Source organism: Haemaphysalis longicornis, unplaced genomic scaffold, assembly GCF_048455015.1.
Source record: "Haemaphysalis longicornis isolate Haplotype H1 unplaced genomic scaffold, Haemaphysalis longicornis Haplotype H1 scaffold_29, whole genome shotgun sequence".
Classification (NCBI taxonomy): domain Eukaryota; kingdom Metazoa; phylum Arthropoda; class Arachnida; order Ixodida; family Ixodidae; genus Haemaphysalis; species Haemaphysalis longicornis.
The window spans coordinates 834,251-855,635 of NW_027526331.1; the positions used below are offsets into that span (position 1 = coordinate 834,251).

At 46.1% G+C, this 21,385-nt stretch overlaps 1 protein-coding gene and 1 long non-coding RNA gene across 2 annotated transcripts; both read left to right on the forward strand.

The window, feature by feature from the left end:
* The first annotated feature begins 1,778 nt into the window (after positions 1 to 1,778).
* Positions 1,779 to 10,597, forward strand: LOC144173104 (uncharacterized). Its single transcript, XR_013323156.1, has 3 exons — positions 1,779 to 2,055; positions 3,769 to 4,038; positions 6,919 to 10,597. It is a non-coding gene; the product is annotated as an uncharacterized LOC144173104 (long non-coding RNA).
* An 856-nt stretch (positions 10,598 to 11,453) lies between these two features.
* LOC144173129 (uncharacterized) lies at positions 11,454 to 18,277 on the forward strand. The gene is made up of 4 exons (XM_077701645.1): positions 11,454 to 11,559; positions 12,677 to 12,998; positions 14,674 to 14,827; positions 17,392 to 18,277. The coding sequence occupies exons 1-4, from the start codon at positions 11,454 to 11,456 to the stop codon at positions 17,710 to 17,712; spliced, it is 903 nt and encodes a 300-aa protein (XP_077557771.1). The 3' UTR covers positions 17,713 to 18,277.
* The last annotated feature ends 3,108 nt before the right edge of the window (positions 18,278 to 21,385 follow it).

Below are 21,385 nucleotides of genomic sequence, written 5' to 3' on the forward strand. Positions count from 1 at the left end.
CGGCCCGACCGGTTTTTTAAACAGCGGGCCGGTTGCCGGTCCATATCTAAAACCAGCCGTCATCAGCCGGTTTTTTGGCTTTTGTGCCGTGATTATGCCCGTTTTGGCGTTTTATAAGCGTCAATTCAACAACTAAGACGATAAATACGTGTCGACAAGCATAGGCGTGCGCACAGGGGGGGCAGGGGGCGCGGCCGCCCCCCCCTAATCATCTGAAGGGGGCGCCAAATTTGTCCCCATGCCTTGCCGATGTAACACATGAAAGTAAAATTTCTGCTCAGAAATATTTTGTGTGTGTTGCAATTCCATCACATTGAAATAAAAATTTTATAACCATCCCTCTTTGCACTGCGTTCGCACCGCAAGGCCTTCAGTGAGAAGAGGTCGGGAGTTGCTCTGGGGGGGGGGGGGCGCAGCGGTAAGACTTTGCCCCCCCAAATTGAGAACTCTGCGCACGCCTATGTCGACAAGCTGCGCAAAGACACGCGAGCAGAGAAAATACGCGGGCGAGAGCGCTGCCTCAGATGGAGGGGGACCTAAGGGAAGAACAACATAACGAAATTCTACCGCCACGGTCACTTTTCAGTGAAGCACATGCAGAGCGATTAACCAAGCTCTCAATCACTTTCAGTACAAACGTTATGTTGATTTCTCTCTAAGAAAACACTACAATAAATGGCACTGCATGTTAAAAAACATGGCGTCTTTTTTCAACACAATCCCCTTCCCCCCCCCCCCCCCCCCCCCCGGAAGGCCCGTTTTTTTGGGGGGGGAAAGGTTGTAACCCTACGCTGCTGTTCTGCCTACCTGCTTGCTGTACCTATTACGTCGCCGCCACCGCAAATCCCCACTTGTTACAAACTCAGAGGTTTTCGCACTGTTAGCAGTCGTTTTACACGATGGGTTTGATGCGCCTGACATGCCAGGAGTGACATCGCTTGTAGTATTAGAGCGACGTTGCTTGTCTGCAAGACGGTGCCGGTCAAACAAGCGTTATCAACGCCATAATTCTAACGGCACATTCCATTTATTTCGTGGCTGCCGTGGCTTGCGCAGAAAAGGTCGGGTTGACTGCGATAGCTTTTCTTGAGTCAAATAATGGAGCTTTGGCTCAATCGCTTGCAGCGCTAGCAATGCGGCCTCGTCTGCAAGACCGGTGCGTGAGAAACAAGCGTTAGGACAGCCAGAATTTCAAAAATGCAGCATAAACTAGACCATCGTTAAAGGAGGCGATGACTAGACACAAGCAACAATATTCGTTGACAACTTACGTAAGTATAGCGTTGTTTTAGGCGCCTCGAACACCGCCCGCCGACATAGCTGTTTGTTAACGCGTCCGTTTACTGTTTTGTAGGTCAATGGTTCGATTCCTCGTCGAACGTGTTTTTTTTTTTTTTACGTGAGGGTTTCATTAGCTCCTTTTTTAACGACCAGGGTAAGCACCTGTTCCTTGCTTTCTATCACGCCGACATTTACCGCCCTCTTCCTAAACCCAAAGTAGCTCGTTTTCTCGCACGTTCTCTCTTGAGAAGCCCGCCGTGAAAACAAAACCAAAACAAACGTCAAACCTCTTTACAATATTAGTATATATGTCAATTACTTTATGTGTATTCACTTTTTGTGTTTAAAAAACCTTAAATTTAAGTTATAAACACATTTCAGACTTTGAAAGCAGAAAGATAATTACCAACATTACAGTAGTAACACAATTTTCGTCAAACATAGAGGTGCTGCATTTGAAGTCTGGCAACTATCTCTCACTTTTGTGTGTTTTTTTTTCATGGCGTTTTGTGCCGAGTGGTTGGTGGCGTGATTTAATCTGTTTTATCTATTTCAAGCTTAAATCATAGTTATAGAAGCTTTATGGGTGATGTCTACCCTTCTAACCTACGCGTGTGTTGAACATGGGGACCCCGGAAGAACGATCATCGCCGGCTAAAATACTGCGCGTCAAAAGTGGATGACATTGCATCAGAACAAAGCGTGTTCGTGTGTCCGCGAGATGAAGACGACAGTGAAGGAGAATTTTACGTTGGAAACATCGTTTTTGCTCGGGTAAGTACGCATTTTTTATTATTCTGTATTTGGTTGGAATGAGTTCTGGTGTTTATGGGTCAGTAATTCGCTAGACCCCCATCTCGTTTGCTCTGAGAGCCTACGTGAGTTAGTATACTTGTTTGGCGCCCAGTCCACCGTTTCGGCAGAAGTCAGCATCAATTTACGCTGAAGCTAGACCTTGGCTACGATGCTCGCGCTATGGTACACGGCTGCTAATAATTTCACATCACGCAAGGCTCTTTAACACCGGGGCGTTTGTTTATGTGTCTCTCAAACAGTGCCTTTGCGGTTGCAGATCGCAGTCGCAATTTCGCGTGAGTGGCACAACGCTGTGATTAGTCCTCCCTCGTGAATACCCGCGGTATACCAAGAAATAACATGAACAGGAGGTTCCCTGGAAGTGCATGTGAAAACGCGTACACGTGATTCCATGGCTGGCGTCTCGTAGGTGTTGTGAAATCTCTCCCCCCCCCTTCACGAATTCCGTGCAGTGCGCTTCGCAGCTATTGCGCTCGCGAGACCGGCGACCGTACGCCTCGCGGTCTTCGGGCCGCGATATGTGTGCTGTTCTCGTGAAGCTCGACAACAGCGAAATTGCTGTACTCGCTCGCCAACGCGCCCCGACAGCGTATGCGTCGACCGGGTGCTGACGGAGTTGTGCTGGAAGAAAAGCAGGCAAGAGATGAGGGCGCACGAGGTGTAGTTAAACATGAGAATTTACAAAGTGCAAGGTGGAGAAAATAGTAGGCAGTTTTAGCATATCGTTACCGTGTTTACGTTACCGTTTACCGTGTTTGCGGGAGTCGACTGCGCAGCGCGAGAGTTACCGCGAACGGTAACTTACCGGCACAGGCTTAACCTTCGCCAGCGGCTTCCGGTAACACGGTAAACGGTAACGCAAACACGGTAACGATATGCTAAAACTGCCTAGTATGCAAGGGCCGCAAACGGTGAGAGAGTTCGGGCCGCGCGCCAGCGAGCGAGTGCGGTAATTTACGTTGCCGAGTTTCACGAGTCCGGCACGAATATGACGACGCCCGTCTGAGAGTTCATAGAGGTATAGAATTCACATACGTGCAAATTGAAGGTGAAATGCTCGCATGTGGCCTCGCAGGGAGTTAGCATAGTCTCGGGGTAGTGGGGGAGATTTCACAACGCCTACGAGGCACCTGCCGATTCTGTCAGAGTAGCTCTCGGGAAGTCTGGGGCTTGATATCAGAGGCATATGTATTGTTTAAATTAGTGCAGAAAATTGAGCCAATTCGCAAGTTCTCATTTTCGCAAAACCGCAGGCCATACAGAGACTAACAAGAAAGCTGTAGGCACTCACTCAACTCGATTTATATTGGAGAATTGAACGTGCAGATACAAGTCAGATATTGAAATGGAGGAGCCTCAACTATCACACACCAGTTCCGATTGAAAGCAAGGGATACAGATGAGCTGCTAGCATGCGTTCCATGCAAATTAGCTCAGTAGCTAGCTTTGCATATATCATGCATACCCCACTCACAGTACCTGCGGGTCTAATAAATACATTCTTACTGTGACCTAAATTTCACTTGGGGTGTTCCGGGAATGTTCTTATTAGTGCCTTGGAGGTTACTGTCTTTAAACGATTAAAAATCTACTTGATGTAAGCATTCGTGCTTTGTGTGTGCTCTTGTATTTCAACAACTGTCAGCAGACTCACAGATTATGCACCTGCAGGTGCTGCTGCTGGCTGTCCTGGGTCAGCTGCCTTCCAGTCCAGTTTCAAAGGCTTTGCCAGGGCCTCCCTTGGCCAACCGACACTGCACCTGCTGTACCCAAGTACTGCCTGGCCTTTCGTTGGTGCTCCGTACGCTTTGCCGCCAGGAATGGTCATTCATCCGTCATCTGGCCGCTTGGACCACCCGTTCAGAAGTCAGCGCATTTGCTCGACACATCGGTCCAGGCACTGCTGCCATATCGGTGCACCCACCGATTATGTATTTTCAGGTTAGTTATTGCATGTTGTGGAACTTGCCGTGATGTATACCTGTTAGCAGTGCTGTGGCCTCTGATTATTTGAAACATTTTCATGAAGCAGTGCTGTGCGTATGGAGCATGTCATTGCTTAGCAGAGATATTGAAGAGAATCTGGGGCTGACGACTAAAGGGCAAGAAGAAAAATTAAACTGACTTTGAAGCAAGTATTCGTATGTAATCAAGCCAAGCAAACATTTAGGATCTTTCGATATGGTTTTAAACTTGCAATACAAACTGGTCTACTTCAGATCATACTGGTAATAATCATACTATACCGAAAAGTACATCCCGCAGTCTGTAGAATTCTGACAGCGCTTTTTTCGCAGTCTCTCATGACAGGCACTAATCTCAATGGTTGGAAGATAGTCGAGGTAGCACCAGTCTTTAAATCAGGAGACGGTACTTCACCATTAAATTTCCCTAACAAGCACCATATGCAAGGTCAGGAAACATTTCATCCACTCTCAGGTCGCTAATTATTTATAAAATCACAATATCACATTCGAGTATCACCACGGTTTTCACAATTGTTACTTGAGAAACACAACTTTCAGGATTTGTTCACGATCTACATTGATCCATTGACACAGGCTTACAAACTGCGGTAGTTTTTCTCGATTTTTCTAAAGCATTCAATCGCATTGCACACCAGACTACTTCTCAAACTTCACCCTAATGTCCTCACTTGAGCAAAAGATTTTCATTCTTCTCAAATGCAGTTTACTTCTAATAACTATATACTTCTTTTGCTCGTGCCACTTTGTTGTCCCCCCGGGCAGGTTGCTTGGTCTGTCTTCCATGTTGCATATCCTCCCATGTAGGTCTATTTGCAGATGATGTTGTAATTTATCATACAATTTCTTTCAACTACTACCGTCAATGCTTTCAATCTGATCTAACACAATTAACTCCTGGTGCTGCAAATGGCTAATGTCGCTCATCTCTAAAACAAAGTGCATGACTTTAACGGTGGCAAGTCTCGGATTGTAAATACTTACTTCATTAACAACAGCCTGATTACCTCTTGAGACAAAGGTGTTTTGGTAGGCCGGTAGGGGAGGGGGGATTGCATGGTGGATTTCAAAAGGTACATCGATTGGGAAAATAAGACGTGTGATTAATATTTTCATTTGCACTCCAAAACTCGCTTTATTTCATATGTTTAACCCACTGCTGTGGCTAGGGTGGTGTGCTGTGGAGGCGAATGTCGGTTAGATACCGCTTGGTGTAGCCGCTTTTCAGATGGAGGCAACACGTAAAGACGCCCGTGTTTGGAGATTTCGATCCGCACAAAAATACCCTGATGGTCAAAATTAATGCGAAGCCTTCCCCTACAGTGCTCCCCATATCCCAGGTTTAGCTTTGGCGTGTTAAACCACCGTTTTTTTTTCATGTTTTTGGTATAGTACTAGCTGCTGTAGCAGGTGCAACTTAAAGGTAAAATTATACATAATGTTTCCAAAAGCTAAATGTAAAGGCCATATTGAAGTGCGTTTATGGGTCTATCTCATAGCAGTAGTGAAAGGTTATATACTCTGGTGCAGGTTAAGAACGCCAATGGCTCATGTGGTGTAGTCCAGTGTTTGACGGAATGCCGTGTAGGCAGGTAAAAGCATTATTGCAGTGATGAAACGTAGGTCACTGACCAAGTCAAGAAAGCCATTTAACGGTTTGTTGCTTGTTCACGGTGAGCATGTGTCGTGGAAAACGAAGCTATATATTGGGCATTACGCGGCGCAATGAGTTTGCATAGATATGGTGCAGATTGCCATCCATTATGTTGATAATGTTGGGCGTCGTCTGAACAATGAGGGACTCGAGCAGTAATCGAGAAGATAGATTGCACTCAGTTGTCATTAATTTTGTCTTGTTCCAGTCGACCACGTGTCCCGTCCTCACACGGTGCTCTGCCAGTGGACTTGTTTTTGCATGGCCCTTGTTCACTTCGTTCCAGTGCTGCATTAATCTTCTGTGCAGATTGCCCGTTTCGCCAATGTACAGTGATTTGCATTCAGCGCATGGAATCTAATAAACAATACCCGGAAGCTTGGAGCGTGAGAGGGGGTCTCTCACGCTGACAATGTCAGAACGCAGCTTGCTAGTGGGCACATGCACAATGTATGCACTGCGTGTCTTGAAAATGTGTGCGAGAGTTTCGCCGATGTGTGGGACGTAGGTAATTGCTGCACGTTTTGATGCAGTCGTTGTCCTGAATATAATGCCCAAAGCATTATATTCAGAAAGAAGCGAAGAGGGCGACTAGCAAGAATCCACATTGACATTAGCAGGCAGAAGCGTCCACAAGGCCTGTGTCAAAACGTGCTGCAATTCTCGTCCTACACATCAATCAAACTTTCGCACGCATTTTCAAGAAACACATTGTGCACATCGTGCAGGTGCCCACTAGCAAGCTATGTTCTGACATTGTCAGCGTGAAAGACCCCCTCTCACGCTTCAAGCTTCCAGGTGTTGTTTATGTTTTGAACAAAAAAAGTGCCATTTAAACGTGACACCTCCTTCCTTGCCGATTTCTGATGCCTGATTGTTCAGTTTGTGGGGATACGTTAAGCAGATTGCTCACATGTCTAACCTGTATTTGTGCTTGAGCAGTCAAACGCTGATGTTAGCAGTGAAGTAGGTGAAAATTGTAGTTTGATTGTAGTTGTGTGCAGATTACCTACATTGTGTTAATTCGTAGAAAAGCAAAATTGAGGTAACCCTGCTAACTGTTCCGCATTGCAGCATTTTATTATGCGAACGTTAAGGAGTTCAGCTGCTTGTTAAAGGTGAAATAAACAGTGGTACAAAAAGAAGAGCATCTACTAAACAGATATATCTTCACAATCGCAGGATGCCAACGGTCCGCCTACCAACTTGTGCCCTGCATCGTTTCTGCTGGCTGGAGCGGTTCATGGAGCATTTTCCAGCTTCTCAAAGTTTGTGGTCAAGCGCTCCTCCAAGTGAAAGATGCCGCAGAGGGATCTTTTGTTTTAATGCCACAATTTCACGTGCTCAGCAGCAAATTTACTCATAAGGCTTTTTAAATATTCATCACCCAAGAGGGCATGTTACCTTCGTGTTCGGTGGAATGTGTCTGAACTCCGGTTATTTGTGACAGAAACAAGTGGACCACGTCATGAAAGTCATTGAGGCCTTGTTGATTGTGCATGCTTCTGAAATGACATTTTTATTAAGCTGAATACTTTCCACATATTACGATTTGTGAACAAATTATGGTAAAAGTCATGATTAGTTGTACTACACTGCAGGAAGGAAATGCCAACATATGTTTTAAGCACCTCTGATATTTCAGATCGTTGGCTGGTAAGCAATAAAACAAACCTGAAATTTTTTTAAAGTAAAATCAAATATTCGTTGTCACCAGTGCATGACCATAGTAAAAGCTATCTAGTCACCAAATTTAGAATTAGACACGAAATGCCAAGAAAAATAGGGAAATAAACTAGACAGCTGGCTACAATAAACCAATTCGTAAAATTCCTCAATGTCTATCAAGTGATGATTCAGGCGGGTTAGTTAAGATGTCAGTGGGTTTACACACCCAACTTGCAGGGAAGCACATGAGCTCCCAATATTAACATGTTTTTAGTGAAGACCGTCTTCCTTCATTAAGCTGCTTTGCACATTGATGCCAGTCTGATAAATGTCCTGAATTTTTGTTATGATCAATCTTTGTATGGGAACCTTATATTTTTATATGATGTCGCTGTGTATTTCTGAAACTGTATCTAGTCACTAATTCCAATTTGTCGTGGTCAGGTTTTTTCAACTAATTCGTAGCTTTTTTAACAATTATGGTATATTTTGTGTGCCTAAAGGAATGCCTCATTGCATGTTTAGCCTATGTAGGGTTGAAAGCGGACATTTTGCTTCAAAGTGGAATGTCGGGCTAGCAACAAGGTACTTCGCGTGCTGCTCACTTTCATTCATGCCATTATTTTTTATATTATCATTTAAAATTAAATGCCAACCAATTTGCTGTCGTTTTAATTTTGTCACCTACTTTATACTTTCTTTTTTTTCAACTTTGTGTAAGGATTGACTATCCATATTTTTATGATACCAAGGCGTTGGACTGGGCTAGCTGGTACATGTTTGAATGGATGAAAAACCATAGGAAAACCCAGGACACAGAAGAGAACAACGGGACAAACTTGTGCCGTCATTCTGTTTTAACTGTTTCCTGTGTTTACCACTGGTTTTTTATGCATTCAAACATTTTTTATGAGTTTGTTGAACAGTGATTAGTTTAGGTGTGTTCAAACAATTGTTAGCTGCGAAAGCTCCCTGTAGCATTTGTATAAGTGCTCTCTGCTTTTTTTTTTTTGAGCCAATACCCCACCACCAGTCTTCATGAGGTGGTCTTTTGTAGAAATAAGTTGAAATAAATATTTGTTTGCATGGCTTTACATGTTTTGAAAGAATTTCTTGTTCATTCTTGTTTCATTCAACCCCGTTTCAGAATCCTGCTTAAGGCATTTCCTCTGTTATTTTTTTTCAGAACCAGGAAGGGCGCTCATCCTCGGTTCTTGCTGAAGCAGCAGTATCCATACTTCACACGTGAGCTCTGAACACACAGTAATTATGGTATGAAACATTCTACCAGTATAAGCCTGCTTTGTAGACGTCATTGTAGATGTCAAAGCTCTTGACAGTGTAGTCTAATGTCTGGTGTAACGGGCAATGTCTACAACTTGTAAAAATTAATTTTGTGGCTATAATGTTTGTGATTATTTTAAAATGCACGTCAACTACTATTTAGAATCGCTGTCTAAATTGGCAGCCATTTTCCTGGTGGATACAGAAAGTGAAAAAGCGCATGTGTAGAGATTTCAGTGCACCTTAAATGTCCCAAATTTGCTAAAGCTAATCCAAAGCCCTCCTTGTGGTGCACTTCATATCCCATGTACAGTTTTGCGTAAAAACAGCTAAAAATTTATGATCAATTTAAACTTATTTTAATGTTTTTAAATGCAAATATTCTCAGTTTAAGCTGCCATATTTAGAGTAAAATATTTTGTAACAATTATATAGCTACCAAAGGTTTACAGAAAAGCTTTTTGCTTTTGGTTGTGCACCTTCTTATCAAAAGAAAAATGTTGTTAAGAAAGGCAGAAGAAACCCAACTATGGAAATTAGCAAACCCTAAAGCTGCGGATAGAATGAATGTTTTGTAGAGAATCTTTTGCTGATTTCAGTTCTAGTCAACTCTAAAAAAGTCTATCGACGTAGAATGCTTACCGTGAGGCACCTCGTAATACTAGCCAAAACTAATGGGCCCTGGCTGTTGGCTTTTCATTTGCAACAGTGACAAATGACCCCACATCCACCAGCAGGGACATAATGCAAGGCACCATGTACAAGCTAGCCTCATGATAAAATAATGTTTTCTGAACAATGGCATTACATTTCAACCATGGGCTTCACCAGGGAACTTGTATGCATTGTTCTGTGATGTTTGCAGTTCTTGTTATTGCTATGTGGGGTCATTTAGTCTAAAGGTATGTTTCTAAAACTCCAAATACCACCAAACCTTGCAAGTGCTGTACCATATGAATATTTTTCCGTAAAGCAAAAAGAATAATGCAAACGAAAATAAATGGCTTGGGTACCCAACTTTTATAAGTAGATTATGAGCCGCAGTACGGAGGGAACTATATTATGAGCCGCATTACGGAAAAAACTATACATTTTGCATTTGGTCTTCCTTGATATTGAACCTTCCTGCTCAGCTCAAGAATAAGGCACTAAACATTGCAGGTAGCTACCTTGATTGGAAGTTTGATGCAATACTAAGAAGCCAAGGGTTTTAAGGTTCAAGGAAGTTTTGTGTGGTTGAAGTGTTGCACACCTAATTGCTTTCACTGCACAGCATGGTTAGGCTCTGCAGTGAATCTCGAAGGATGTGTACTGCAGTTCGGCAAAGTGAACATATAATTGGTTTTTTACCAAGTTTTGGGTAATCAACTAGCGCTAAAATTATAACTGTACTGAGATGTGGCTCCTGACTTTTTAAATTGATGTTTTAACAATCGGTGACACAAGTTCAAGGAAATTATCAGCTGATGTTGAGCTTCAATGGAATGTCTCACAGAACCGAGCTTGGAAAGCACGAATGTTTCATACCATAATCGTGTGTGATATTGTGCAATATGTGGTCTCACACCTGCTGCACCTGTGAACCGAGGATGACGCACCCGTTTTGTACCCCTTTAGGTGGGTGCTTTTGCAGAAGATGCTCCTACAGATTGGGGTGCTAAGTAGCACCCTAGGATACTTTTAGGCGAAAAAGGGTGTTTATAAGGCACCTGTCTTCTGGGGTGCTTCACAGAGGGTGCTCCTGCGGCGACAAAATCCAAGCACCCTAAAGGGCGTAAAATATTCAGTTTTTAGGGTGCTCCTGTGGCGACAAGCTGAAGCACCCTTTTGGGCGTAAAAATTTTTAGTGTGTACCTCTCCAAGCATATCCAGGACATCGAGACAAACCCAAATTGTAGACGAAAAATAAGGGCCGCCTTTAAATGAGATTCCCATCTCGGAACCTCCATTTATGTGCGTCTGCGATGTCTAAAGTTTGTGTTACCCGAAGATTTTGCATATCCCAGATGGGTTTCTCGAGAAGGCAAAGCCCATTGCGCTTTCTCTTTAGAGTTCCTTCACTTTGAAACCGTTAACAGTACTTTTTCTCACCATGTTGTCAGCGCATGCACTAATTCTTCATATCTGTATTCAAGGCTTTTTCTTCGCATTCTTTCGTGCATCTGCGCTTATCGCTCGTTTCTTCGCCGTCATGTGTGCTTGCGCAAGACGCTCTTTTGTCATTCCGGGTCTGTTTTCCTTTCTGAGCTCACGGCGAGGCTTTCTTACATGCGAAATGCGTAACTTTAAAGCGAGGACAAATGGGGGACAAAACGCATTGATGTTTTTGTCTGCCCTGTTTTTGTCGTACGAAAACTACAGCACTGAAGCCACCAGTTAGCAGACACGGATTTAGTTAATGCATATGTTCCAAGCATCTCACCCCCCCCCCTTCTTGGGTTGCATGCACAGTTAGAATTTTGAGTCCCAGATGCCCCCTGTGAATCTAGTCGCTGCACTCAGGACTTTTTCTTTGTCTGCTTGACCTCAGCTAACATATAACGCTTCCACTAGATACGGCCGGTTGCAGACATTTGATTCGTGATGACATCGGACTATCGACCGGTAGCGAGGGGTTCTCCAATTTTCTATCTTCAACCAGGGTCTTTGATACGACATTTGTGTCAGTCGTGCCGGATCGCCAATTCCTACAGTACAAAGCACGTTGTCTCGTTCTAAAACAGCTCGACCGCAAGTGGACAGCGGCGGCCTTGATGAACGCGCCGATGGTGAATGGCAACGGGCTTGCGGGCAGTGGACTGCAGAACGTGTCCAGACAGCATACGGAGACGGTTGCTCGCACCCTCTCGACGGCGGCCCGCACGACCGCACGTGCACCTTCCAGTCCACCAACGCCGCTTACGTCGGTGGAGGGCGCTTTGCCGAGGTCGTCTTCGAAGATGGCAACAGGGGCTGGCCAGCGTGGTCGTGACGGGAACGGAACAGCCCAGTCCAAGGTGGGATATACGACTCATTTACGCAACTTAAAAAAACGTAAAGATGCTGCTTAAAAGTTTTATTAAGCCCCCGAGACTCTAGTAACCACGAAATTTTAAATATTTATCACCTAAATACCAAGGAAAAAAACTAAAAATATGGCAGAGAAATTTTTCGTGTGAATTTAGGTGGCCTTATACAGTTTTCCGGGCAGATTTAAGAGATTGGCGATTGAGAAATGCTACCGAGTTTCGTGCAACCCCGATGAGAGAGAGCTGACCCACGCTGTAGATGTCACGATGTAGAGTAATTGAGTATTTGATTTTGATTTCTTGGCAAAACCAAGGGGAGGTTGAGACTAAAGGCGGACGTGGCCTGACAGGGCCTCAGCCACCCGATTTACAGCGTACATAATAACACGTCTGTTATTATATAACGCTTTTCTTACAACGTTTTTATTAACTCTTACTTCACGTGAGACCGATACTGGCGCCGAATGCGTGTAGTCGAACGGGCTAGGTGCCTGGATGCATGTTTCAATAAAAAAAAATAAGGAAACACCATGTGTGGCATTTGAAAGAACCTTCACACCCCGAATTATGGATCATGTAGATGCCCAGCCAGCTCGTGTTGTGCTGCAGCTCCCCGGTGAATATGCTTTCGAGTGCCATCTAAATCCAAGGTCTCGTTTTCACATTCCCGCGGCGGCCACTTTTCTGATGGAGGCGAAAAGCAAAAACGCCCGTGCGTACGAGGTTTCGGCGCACGTTAAAGATCCCCAGGTGGTCAAAATTAATCCGGAGCCCTCCACTACGGCGCGCCTCATCGCCTGCGTTGAGTCGGCGCGTTAAACCCTACAATCAGGATCACACTCATCGTTTTCACATTCGGAGATAGATAATGACGTATTAGGATAGTTATTTGCGGGAAGATGCGCAGACTTCAGTTAATGGGCGACTAATCCTGGAAAGCTTCCTGCAGATCCTACACTCCTGATTCTACACTCCTGCAGATTCTACAGATCCTGCACTCGCGTCGCAGGTGACTGATCGGTGCGGGCCCGTCCGCTACACCTACTGCCAGCGCCTGCGTCAAGAGTTCTATTACGACCGAGAGAGCGCCACGTGCACGGATGTCGCTTCGGCGGCTGCGCAGTCTGCGGAGCGGGATCTGGCGCAACACGGGGCCGGAAGTCAGGGCCACGCAGAAATGCAGCTCTGCAACATCAGCCCCAACCGATTCCTGACTTTGGAGGCCTGCCGGAGGGCTTGCCAGGGCAGGCAGTCGCCACCAAAGGACTGCCTTGAAAAAACAGTATTTTTGAAGTGTCGCAGGTGAGGCAATAACCAGGTGTCCATCTTTTTTCGGAAAGCCAGGCGTTCAAGTCCGCGAGATGTTTTTAAAGGGTGGTCATGTCTACCTGTCCACGGTCAGACATAACATGCTTGCGTGATGGCTGGTTCGCCTTTTCAAAACAAAGGTCGTACTTCACCGCCAGTGATTCCCGGTATATGCGATGCATTGATTGGCTTGAGAGAAATATACGCAGAGTTATGGAAAATTACTTGTATTTAGTTGCATGAATAAGCTGTAATTACAAGTAATGTTAAATTTTGTAGAGCAAGGCATCTTCCAGAAGCTACTTGTCCGGTCTTCTACAATATATTCTGTTATCTCTCCGTTGAATTGGAAGTTAGGTTAATTCAGAGTTTTTTTATGTCCCATGAAATGCGTGGTAACGGGAGTCGACTGTAACTGCGCGCACAAATGAGACAGACATGTTGAAAAATGGGAAGGACCACATGATAATACCGCCCGTTGCTGGTGGTTATTTTAGTAGTGTTTTTTGAAGTAACAATTGCAGCTGTCAAAGATGCGGTTTGTACAAACAAGTAAGCCGTATTGCGTAACGAGACGCGTAAAGAGATGCTGACACTGCGATCACCAAGCTTAGGAAATGCCCTGTCTCTGGCGCTTTGTTTCATCAATTTTCACATTGATTCATCTTGATTTATCAGGGTTCGTGAACCTGATCTTTGCTGTTTATATACTTTACACCTCACCGTCAGGTCTCAAGTACTGCGAGTTGCCCCTCACCTTGAAATATAAAAACAAAATTGGGGATAGAAGACGAGCGAAGCCGAGCTCTGCCGTGAGCGTTTGACCTTCTTATCCAAATTTTATGTTCCTTAGCAGCTTTCTACAGTCCCAAGGCCCCAGAGTAAGCTCCTCGCTCCCTTGAGGCACCCTTTCACTCACTCACTCACTCACTCACTCACTCACTCACTCACTCACTCACTCACTCACTCACTCACGTCCTCACTCACTCACTTACTCACTCATTCACTCACTCACTCACTCACTCGCTCACTTCTATAGGTGAGCCACCATGGTGCCGATTGAAGCGCACCATCACATCATAATCATAATCATCATCATCGACGAAGACCTGGTCTTTCTTTCTTCCATCGTTGTTGTCTTGCAGTGCCTTATTTCACTATATGCCGCCGAGTTTTCTGAAAGACGTTTTTGAGAAAAATAGTTTGCCTAGGCTATTTGGAGGAAAAGTTTGGACGATCGGCTTGTCTGTCTCTCGATTCATCCTTCTGGAACGACAGGGTTAAATACGAAAACATTTCCCAGAAACTAAATCTGGTGGCGTACTCCGTACTTGTCCAGATTGTCTGCAAAAAAAAAAGAAAAACATACGCATATTTGAAACAAAAAGAGAAAAGCACAAATAATGCTACCAGTGTTCTGTCAATACAGAATAGACAGGGCCGAGGCTCTGTTACAAGAAACAAAAATAACGCGTTCAAAACAATATTTTACCCACCAAATACAAAAGGCTTACTGCGTCATGAAGTCTCGGATGGCTTCCGGGCTAACATGATCCTTTCTTACAAAGATGCTTTCGGCATCCACAAATAATTTTGGAATGAATCCTCCGGGGACCAGAGCAACACCAGGCGGTTATCCTACTCAGTCTACCCCATTTAAATGCTGCAGTGACAAAGCCCCGCCGGCGGCGCTCTGGTACTTTGACGGGCACCGCTGCCATTCGTGGAACTTCGGAGACGACCGATGTCCGGAGGGCGACGTCTTCAGCACTCACCAGCAGTGCTCCATGACATGCAGCTCGTCTCGTATCAGGAGAAACCAGGTACGCTTTCCACTTCCATTTAAATCTTCTTGCACAAAATGTGTCCTTGACGTACATCAACCAGCCTTGACACTAGATATGCCAAATGCGTAAGCCACAAAGGAAGTCAGAACAAATTTATTGCGGTGTAATATTTGCGAAGAAGAACAAAATTCAATTGCTACTGCACGAAGTGGGAAACTGGGCGTTAACGCCCAATCTAAAATGATAGGGTGATTATGTCATTGTTAAAACTATACTGCGCGCAAAAGAATACGAATAGCTATTTTTTACTTTTGCCCATCGCAATGAACCGCAGGATTTACTTATTTATTTTTATTTAAATGTTGCGCGAGAGCAATGAGCCTGGTACTCTCTTACGACTTTAGAACGAGTAATTGAAGGAACCACCCGTTGGACTGAGAGGTTGCCAAAGACCGTAAAGGCAATAGGGGTCGGCCAAGGACTCGATAGAGATATGAGCTCCGAAAATTTGGGTGAAAAGAATGGACTCAGCTAGCACTCGATATACGTGGCTGGGGATCTTTAGGAGATACCTTTGCCCTGGAGTGCACACAACCAGGCTTATGATCATAATGATGATGACGACGACGACGACGACGACGACGACGAATTGAAGGCAGCGGTAATGATTGCTTTTGTTTCGTCGACTTCCACGTTTTCACGGGTTGTGTTTGCAAGGACTTAGATCCTAGACAGTTGACACGCTTACGGGTATGTGTAGCACAATTCTGTGCCCGGTATTCTCTGCCTGTCATAGCAGAAACTGCAGTTCCGCTCCTCTCCAAGCGAAGGCCCAAGAATGGCACTCCCAGATGATGTGTTCATTTTCAGAGGCCTGCATCAGTGATTTCATGAGCATTCTTGGAGTTTTTTTGTGTGGCCAGATCTCTGCCATTTTACATTTCCCGGCGCGTATTTTCAAATCCTGCCTGCATTTCGGCCTTCAATGGCGAGGAGTATGATTTGTACCTAGGGCCAGTCAAGTTGCTTATGTGCAACTTTTTCCCTTTCTTTCCCCATAACCTTGTACAGTTTATGAAAAAAAACTAGGTTGTATTCACGCTTTTGCACGCTAGCGCCCTTCCTAGACGATGAAAAGGCATTCCTCCGAAGGGGGCTCAGGCAATGGAGGGCACTTCCCATCGAGTGGGTTTGATGCTATTCATTTGGGCGAGGGTCACTCTCTCTGCGGATATCGTAACGGAGGGATTTCTGTTTTGAGGGCGGCATTCTAAGTTCAGGGCACGTTCACTTCGAGGCGCACGGCTCGCATTCCGCGAGTATGTCAGATGAGAGGGGAGGGAGGGTTCGATGGGGTTGGGGTATGAGAAAAGTGGGATGGAGGTATCCCGGTGACATTTGTGACCGAGCAGAGGCGCTGGGGCCACTCACTTGCTGCCATGGTTGTCTGCTGTCTTGTTTAAAGGCCAACTGCACTCAAAATTTCGACTTCTTGAAAACCCTATTTCCGTATAGTCTGCTTAAAAAGAAAGCAACATGCAAAATACAACAGCTGAAATACGCACGTGGACGCCGCAAGCGGCCAGCAAAAATCGGCGATTTTGAAACCGAAACCGAGGAGAGCGCGGCCATTGCAGTGACGTTGCAGCCGTCCAGCGAGCGGCCGGACGGTCACCAGTTCGGGAGAATGTCTGCGCGCAAGCTCTACGCGCGCACGGGGCAGCAGAGCTCGACCGGTTCTCCCGCTGCGTGGCTGGCCAGAGGAAAAAGCCACCGTCGGCTGGAACGTCACAGGCGCGTCATGGCTGTTTACGCGATCCGCCGGCAGGTGCAGAGTGGTCTGCGGCGGAGCCTTTTTAAACGCTTCTGACTGATTAACGAGGCGTTTCGCGGGGCTACCACTTGTGTCTCAGCTTATTTGGGGGTACCTACTACGCATTAAAAACAAATTTGGCCGAGGTGAAATTTGAGTGCAGTTGGCCTTTAAGGGGGGCTTTGTGGGCGGTTATGAGTTCTGTCTTGTGCTGCTTGCTGGGTGGGTGCTGCCCCATCTTGTGCTGGTTTCTCTTGGGAGATTTGTGTATTTCGGCTCAGCTTATGGCTTTCCTTGTGTATTTCTTGTGTATTTGTTTGTGTACGTGCCAAGGGTCGTGTATTTTGGCTCGGAACATCATGGGCTCTCCCGAATCATAGGACGGCTTCTCCCGGTCCTTGGCACTCCGGGTCGGGCGGTCGGGTTGGCCAGTGCGGGTTCCGTGATGGAGTCCAGGGAAATAGGCAGGCCGGTTTTCCGGGTTCTTGGGCAATTTTCCTTCTTCCAAGACCAGTTGAACATCGAGTTACTCCACGATATTTGCAGTGTCACTAGCTAAGTACGTTTTAAGCTTCAGGATATAACAAGTCTAATTAGTTTTATGGATGTAAAAATGCTAATCACTGTCGGCCGCAATCGGAATGGTTTCACGATTGTTCAAACTGCTTTTGAGTGGCACTCAAAAGCCTTGTAATACTTTTTTGCGGATGCGCTGCGTACCAACTTTACTACTTTTTTGCGGATGCGCTGCGTACCAACTTTACACTGGCGTTAACGTTATTTCCAGAAGAGAAGAAAGCCGCCGTCGTGCCGCCAGCCAAGATCCCTGCCTTGCCCTTCACGAGAACGACGCACGTACTACCCGTTCTTCGCCCACCTGTCTCCCACCGGGGACCGCATTCGCTGCCTGCAGGCCTCGCCCTCTGTGCTCGTCTCTCGTCGGTGCCTCGTCGGCCCCAACCGCTTTTCGAACGGGACCGAGTGCCGCGACTCGTGCGTCCGCGGGGTCCCGAGCGAGGGTGCCGACAAGACGTCGTTGGCAGAACGGCCTGGTGGTGGTGACGACGCTACGGTCTCACCAGGAGAAACCCAGCCGCCTGATGAATAATATGAAGTTTCTGCCCCATTTTCTTGAGGCTTTGGAGCCATATAAATTCGCGCCTGACATATACCCTGCCGTACATTTCCCCTCCCATAATACTATTTACGGTTCTAAGGGAATGTAGTCAAGGGTGTTCAAAACGTAAATATATCTATCTACAATACACGCCGTTTTAATGAGTACAAGAAACAAATTACTCTACAATAAACATGCACGACTGCGGTAATCACGCGGAAATATGCAGGAAAAAGCGTGATTACGTAAGCAGGCTAGAACGTGAATAACAACGTTTTTACGTCCCACGTGAAGCTCAATATTATCATGGTGTAAAGTAAAAAGAATTCTTACAAGGGTGAATATGGTGGCAGAGTGGTATGAAGAATCAACACGTATATACTTGATCTTCTCCGGTGGATTGTTCTTCCTATTCACTGCGCTCAAAAGAGTTGTGGTAGCTTCTCCGTCAACTCCTGGGCATGACAGTTCCGGTTGCGGAGCGACTGCTTACACCGCGGATGTGTTCCCGAGCACTGTTGGCAAATGCTTATACTGCGTTAAAATGTCGCTGAATTAAACGTGTCTATCTGTTTCGCAAATCTGTTTGAAGTACGTTCCTTCTGATGCACATCGACCATTTCTTCCAACTGCTGTACTTCTCTGAGAAAGCATATACATAACAAAAGCTTGCATAAACGAAGATGGCCATATTTGATTTTCGGTTTTTCTGATTGCCGAGCTGTTTTGTCTCGCTAATGCTCTACAGCTGCTGTTGTACTAAGTAAACAAAGTCGTAGCATTTTTCCCCGTGAACATGACTGCGTTCCCATTCTGTAGCTATAAACGGGGGTTCAATGACAAATAAATGCTCACTTCGCCTCCCAGTGTTCGCTATAACCTCGTTATTAAACACTGGAGCTGTCGCATGAAGGACAAAAGATATCTAGTTCGTCATAGCTCCACGTTTCGTCAAACTTCAAGAACATCAGGCAAAATGTTACGCACAGCCATGCCAGGGCTGTAATATGGCCGACCTCTAAATGTAACAGAACCGTTTTATCACAGGAAAGTTTGCCCTAGGTAAACAATTTCACAGGGACGCAAACTGACATAGTGTACAATGTTTAACATGGTGCACTTCATTTACGCGCTTCTTGATGTTAGTTGTACGCATTGTTTTAAAAACATGTTTTGTTAGGTCTGATAGTCACTATACTGTAACTTTCATGACATTTCATCTACTGCGTCAAGATTGTATATTTTGGCGTATAACATACCAAACATACGATTACAAGGAATGTAGGACAGTTGCAAGCTGGGCGAGTAGGTAGGTGTCCATATCTAATCACAGTGCGAAAGACGAGACAGGCAGAAGAATAACAACAGGACAGGCGCTGACTCAGAGTCATCCCCTGTCCTGTGGTTATTATTCTGTCTGTCCCGTTCTTCGTGCTGCGATTAGTTATGTACAAGGAATGGCCTACCGGGAAGGAATTAATTCAGACAACCTGGAGCTGTGCACCTATGTCTATGTACACGCGTGTTTTAAATGCCACACCAATCGAAATGGCCGCGAAAATGCCCGCGAAATGGCCGTGGCCGCGAATCAAACTCGCGTGCTAGAGAAACACCAGCGCTTAACAACCACTGCAGGTAAAATATTTCAATGCACATACATACTCGTGGATTCAAATGCGGAGCAAAAATTTCAGCAATACCAACTTGTACCCGAGACAACCACGCGAAGTTGCCAAGAGTCTGGTCATCAAAGGTGGTGGTGTCTCTCGTGTAAGAATGCGAGCTATTATTACGCAAATGTGGCGTGAACTGCCGACGGCGTAACCTAAACTACGTGTACTTTTAAACCCTTATTTTTTGCGTCTCAGTTCATGACGTGCTTGTACAGACTAGATGTTCCGTCTGATTGCCCGCTACGAAGACATTCAACCAAATATAATAAACAAATTTTCTTCAGCGTCTAAGACCGCGCCTGGACACCCACGCGGGCCCTCACTAGGCTCAAAAATAAATGACCGGGCCTGGGCCGGGCCTGGCCTTGAGACGACGGGCCCGGGCCGGGCTCGGGCCAGCCTCACTAATGAATGCCCGGGCCCGGATCGGGCCCGGGCTAGGTGTTACGGGCCCGGGTCGGGCTCGGGCTTCACAAAGCGGGTTAGGGCCGGGCTCGGGCAGTAAAATCAGGCCCGTGCAGTTCTCTAACGAGAATATCAGCGCGCCCAGAAACGAAAACAGATGACAAACGCTGCCACCCGTACACACGCAGAAAAGTGCAATTTACGTCCACGGCCGCACCTAGGAGCCCCGAGCTCCCCGTGACGCGAAGCGACCCAGGCTTCGTTGTTTCATTCCTGAGAACAAGAGGAGACGCGAGACGCAACGCGAGTGCTTACGTTCCGTTTCGCTCTCTCACGTGTACGGGCCTTCGCGTAGTGAGTCGCCCCACGACAGTGCACCGCGTCAGAAGTTCTCTTCCCGTGCTCCTCTGTCCCGAGTTATAAGTAACTCTAGTTTTTCTATCAATTCCGCATTTTATTTTTTCCTATGTAGTCTTTCATTTGAGCCGCGACCTAGCTAACAGTACAGATAAGTATTCGCGAGTAACATAAATTGAGTACTCATGAGTCCAGATTAAGCACTCATGAGTACTCATGAGTACAGAAGAGTGAGTACCCATGAGTACAGATTGAGTACTCAGAGTACAGATTCAGTTCTCATGAGTACAGATTGAGTACGATTACTCGTGGGTACAAATGAGTTCAGTGCTCATGAGTACGAATAATCTTGAGGACAAATGAGCGAGTGTAAGAAAGTACGATTACAAATGAGTATGTGGTGAGTGAGTACGAGTGATTTTGAGAACAGACCAGCTTTTTGAGTCTGAGTTTGATTGAGTACAGCGTGAACTAAAAAAAATTGTGATTGCGTTTGAGTGACTTCTTTCTGTTTTGCCGACCTATGCTCACAAGCTGCCTGCCGTCTTTTTGCACTCGGACGAGTCTCGACTCCTACCCTGTCCATCCTTTCTCAATGCCCCACCCTCCCTCATGCCCGCACAGTGTGGACACCCAGCCACACTGCCCTCCCTGGGAACGAGGTGGCACGCCATCGCCCGAGTTCTTCACCGGGCATTCCTAGAAGAGGTCAACAACGTAGCCAGTATTGCAAACTTCCTTACGTCCCTCTTCCAAACCTACACTGACATCATCAACCTTTACAGAGCAATCCGACGCACATATCCCCCACCCTTCCCTTTCTACTGCAGACGCCCGCATTTGGCGCCCAATTCAAACCAACACGTATTACAATCACCTCCATCTCCACCACATCTCTCCTAGTAACTACCCACTTAACTGCCCCCAATGCGATGAGCCTAGCACCACAGCTCATCTCGTCTGGACGTGCCCCACCAACCCTCCACCACCCGGATCCCCTACCCTTGAGCAGTGGCAGTGCGCGTTGCAGAGCTGCCAGCTCGAAGACCAGGAGGCCCTAATCTCTCGGGGGAGGATGGCAGCGCGGCACGGGGCCTACCGGACTAGGATGACCACCCACAGCTCCTAACTCTTTTTCTCCCCTGCCCTGCCTCTGTTGCTTCAATCACAGCCTCCGCGATCGGCTGCCGGCGGCGCGCCGTTGCTCCGGCCGTCCCATTCGGCGCGTC

Excerpts from the sequence above, each read along its gene's own strand:
- LOC144173129 (XM_077701645.1), top strand. The coding sequence starts at position 11,454 with ATGGTGAATGGCAACGGGCTTGCGGGCAGTGGACTGCAGAACGTGTCC. Across the intron at positions 11,560-12,676 it reads GGCGGCCCGCACGACCGCAC|ATTCTACAGATCCTGCACTC; the intron begins GTGCACCTTCCA and ends ACACTCCTGCAG. Across the intron at positions 12,999-14,673 it reads GTATTTTTGAAGTGTCGCAG|TGACAAAGCCCCGCCGGCGG; the intron begins GTGAGGCAATAA and ends TAAATGCTGCAG.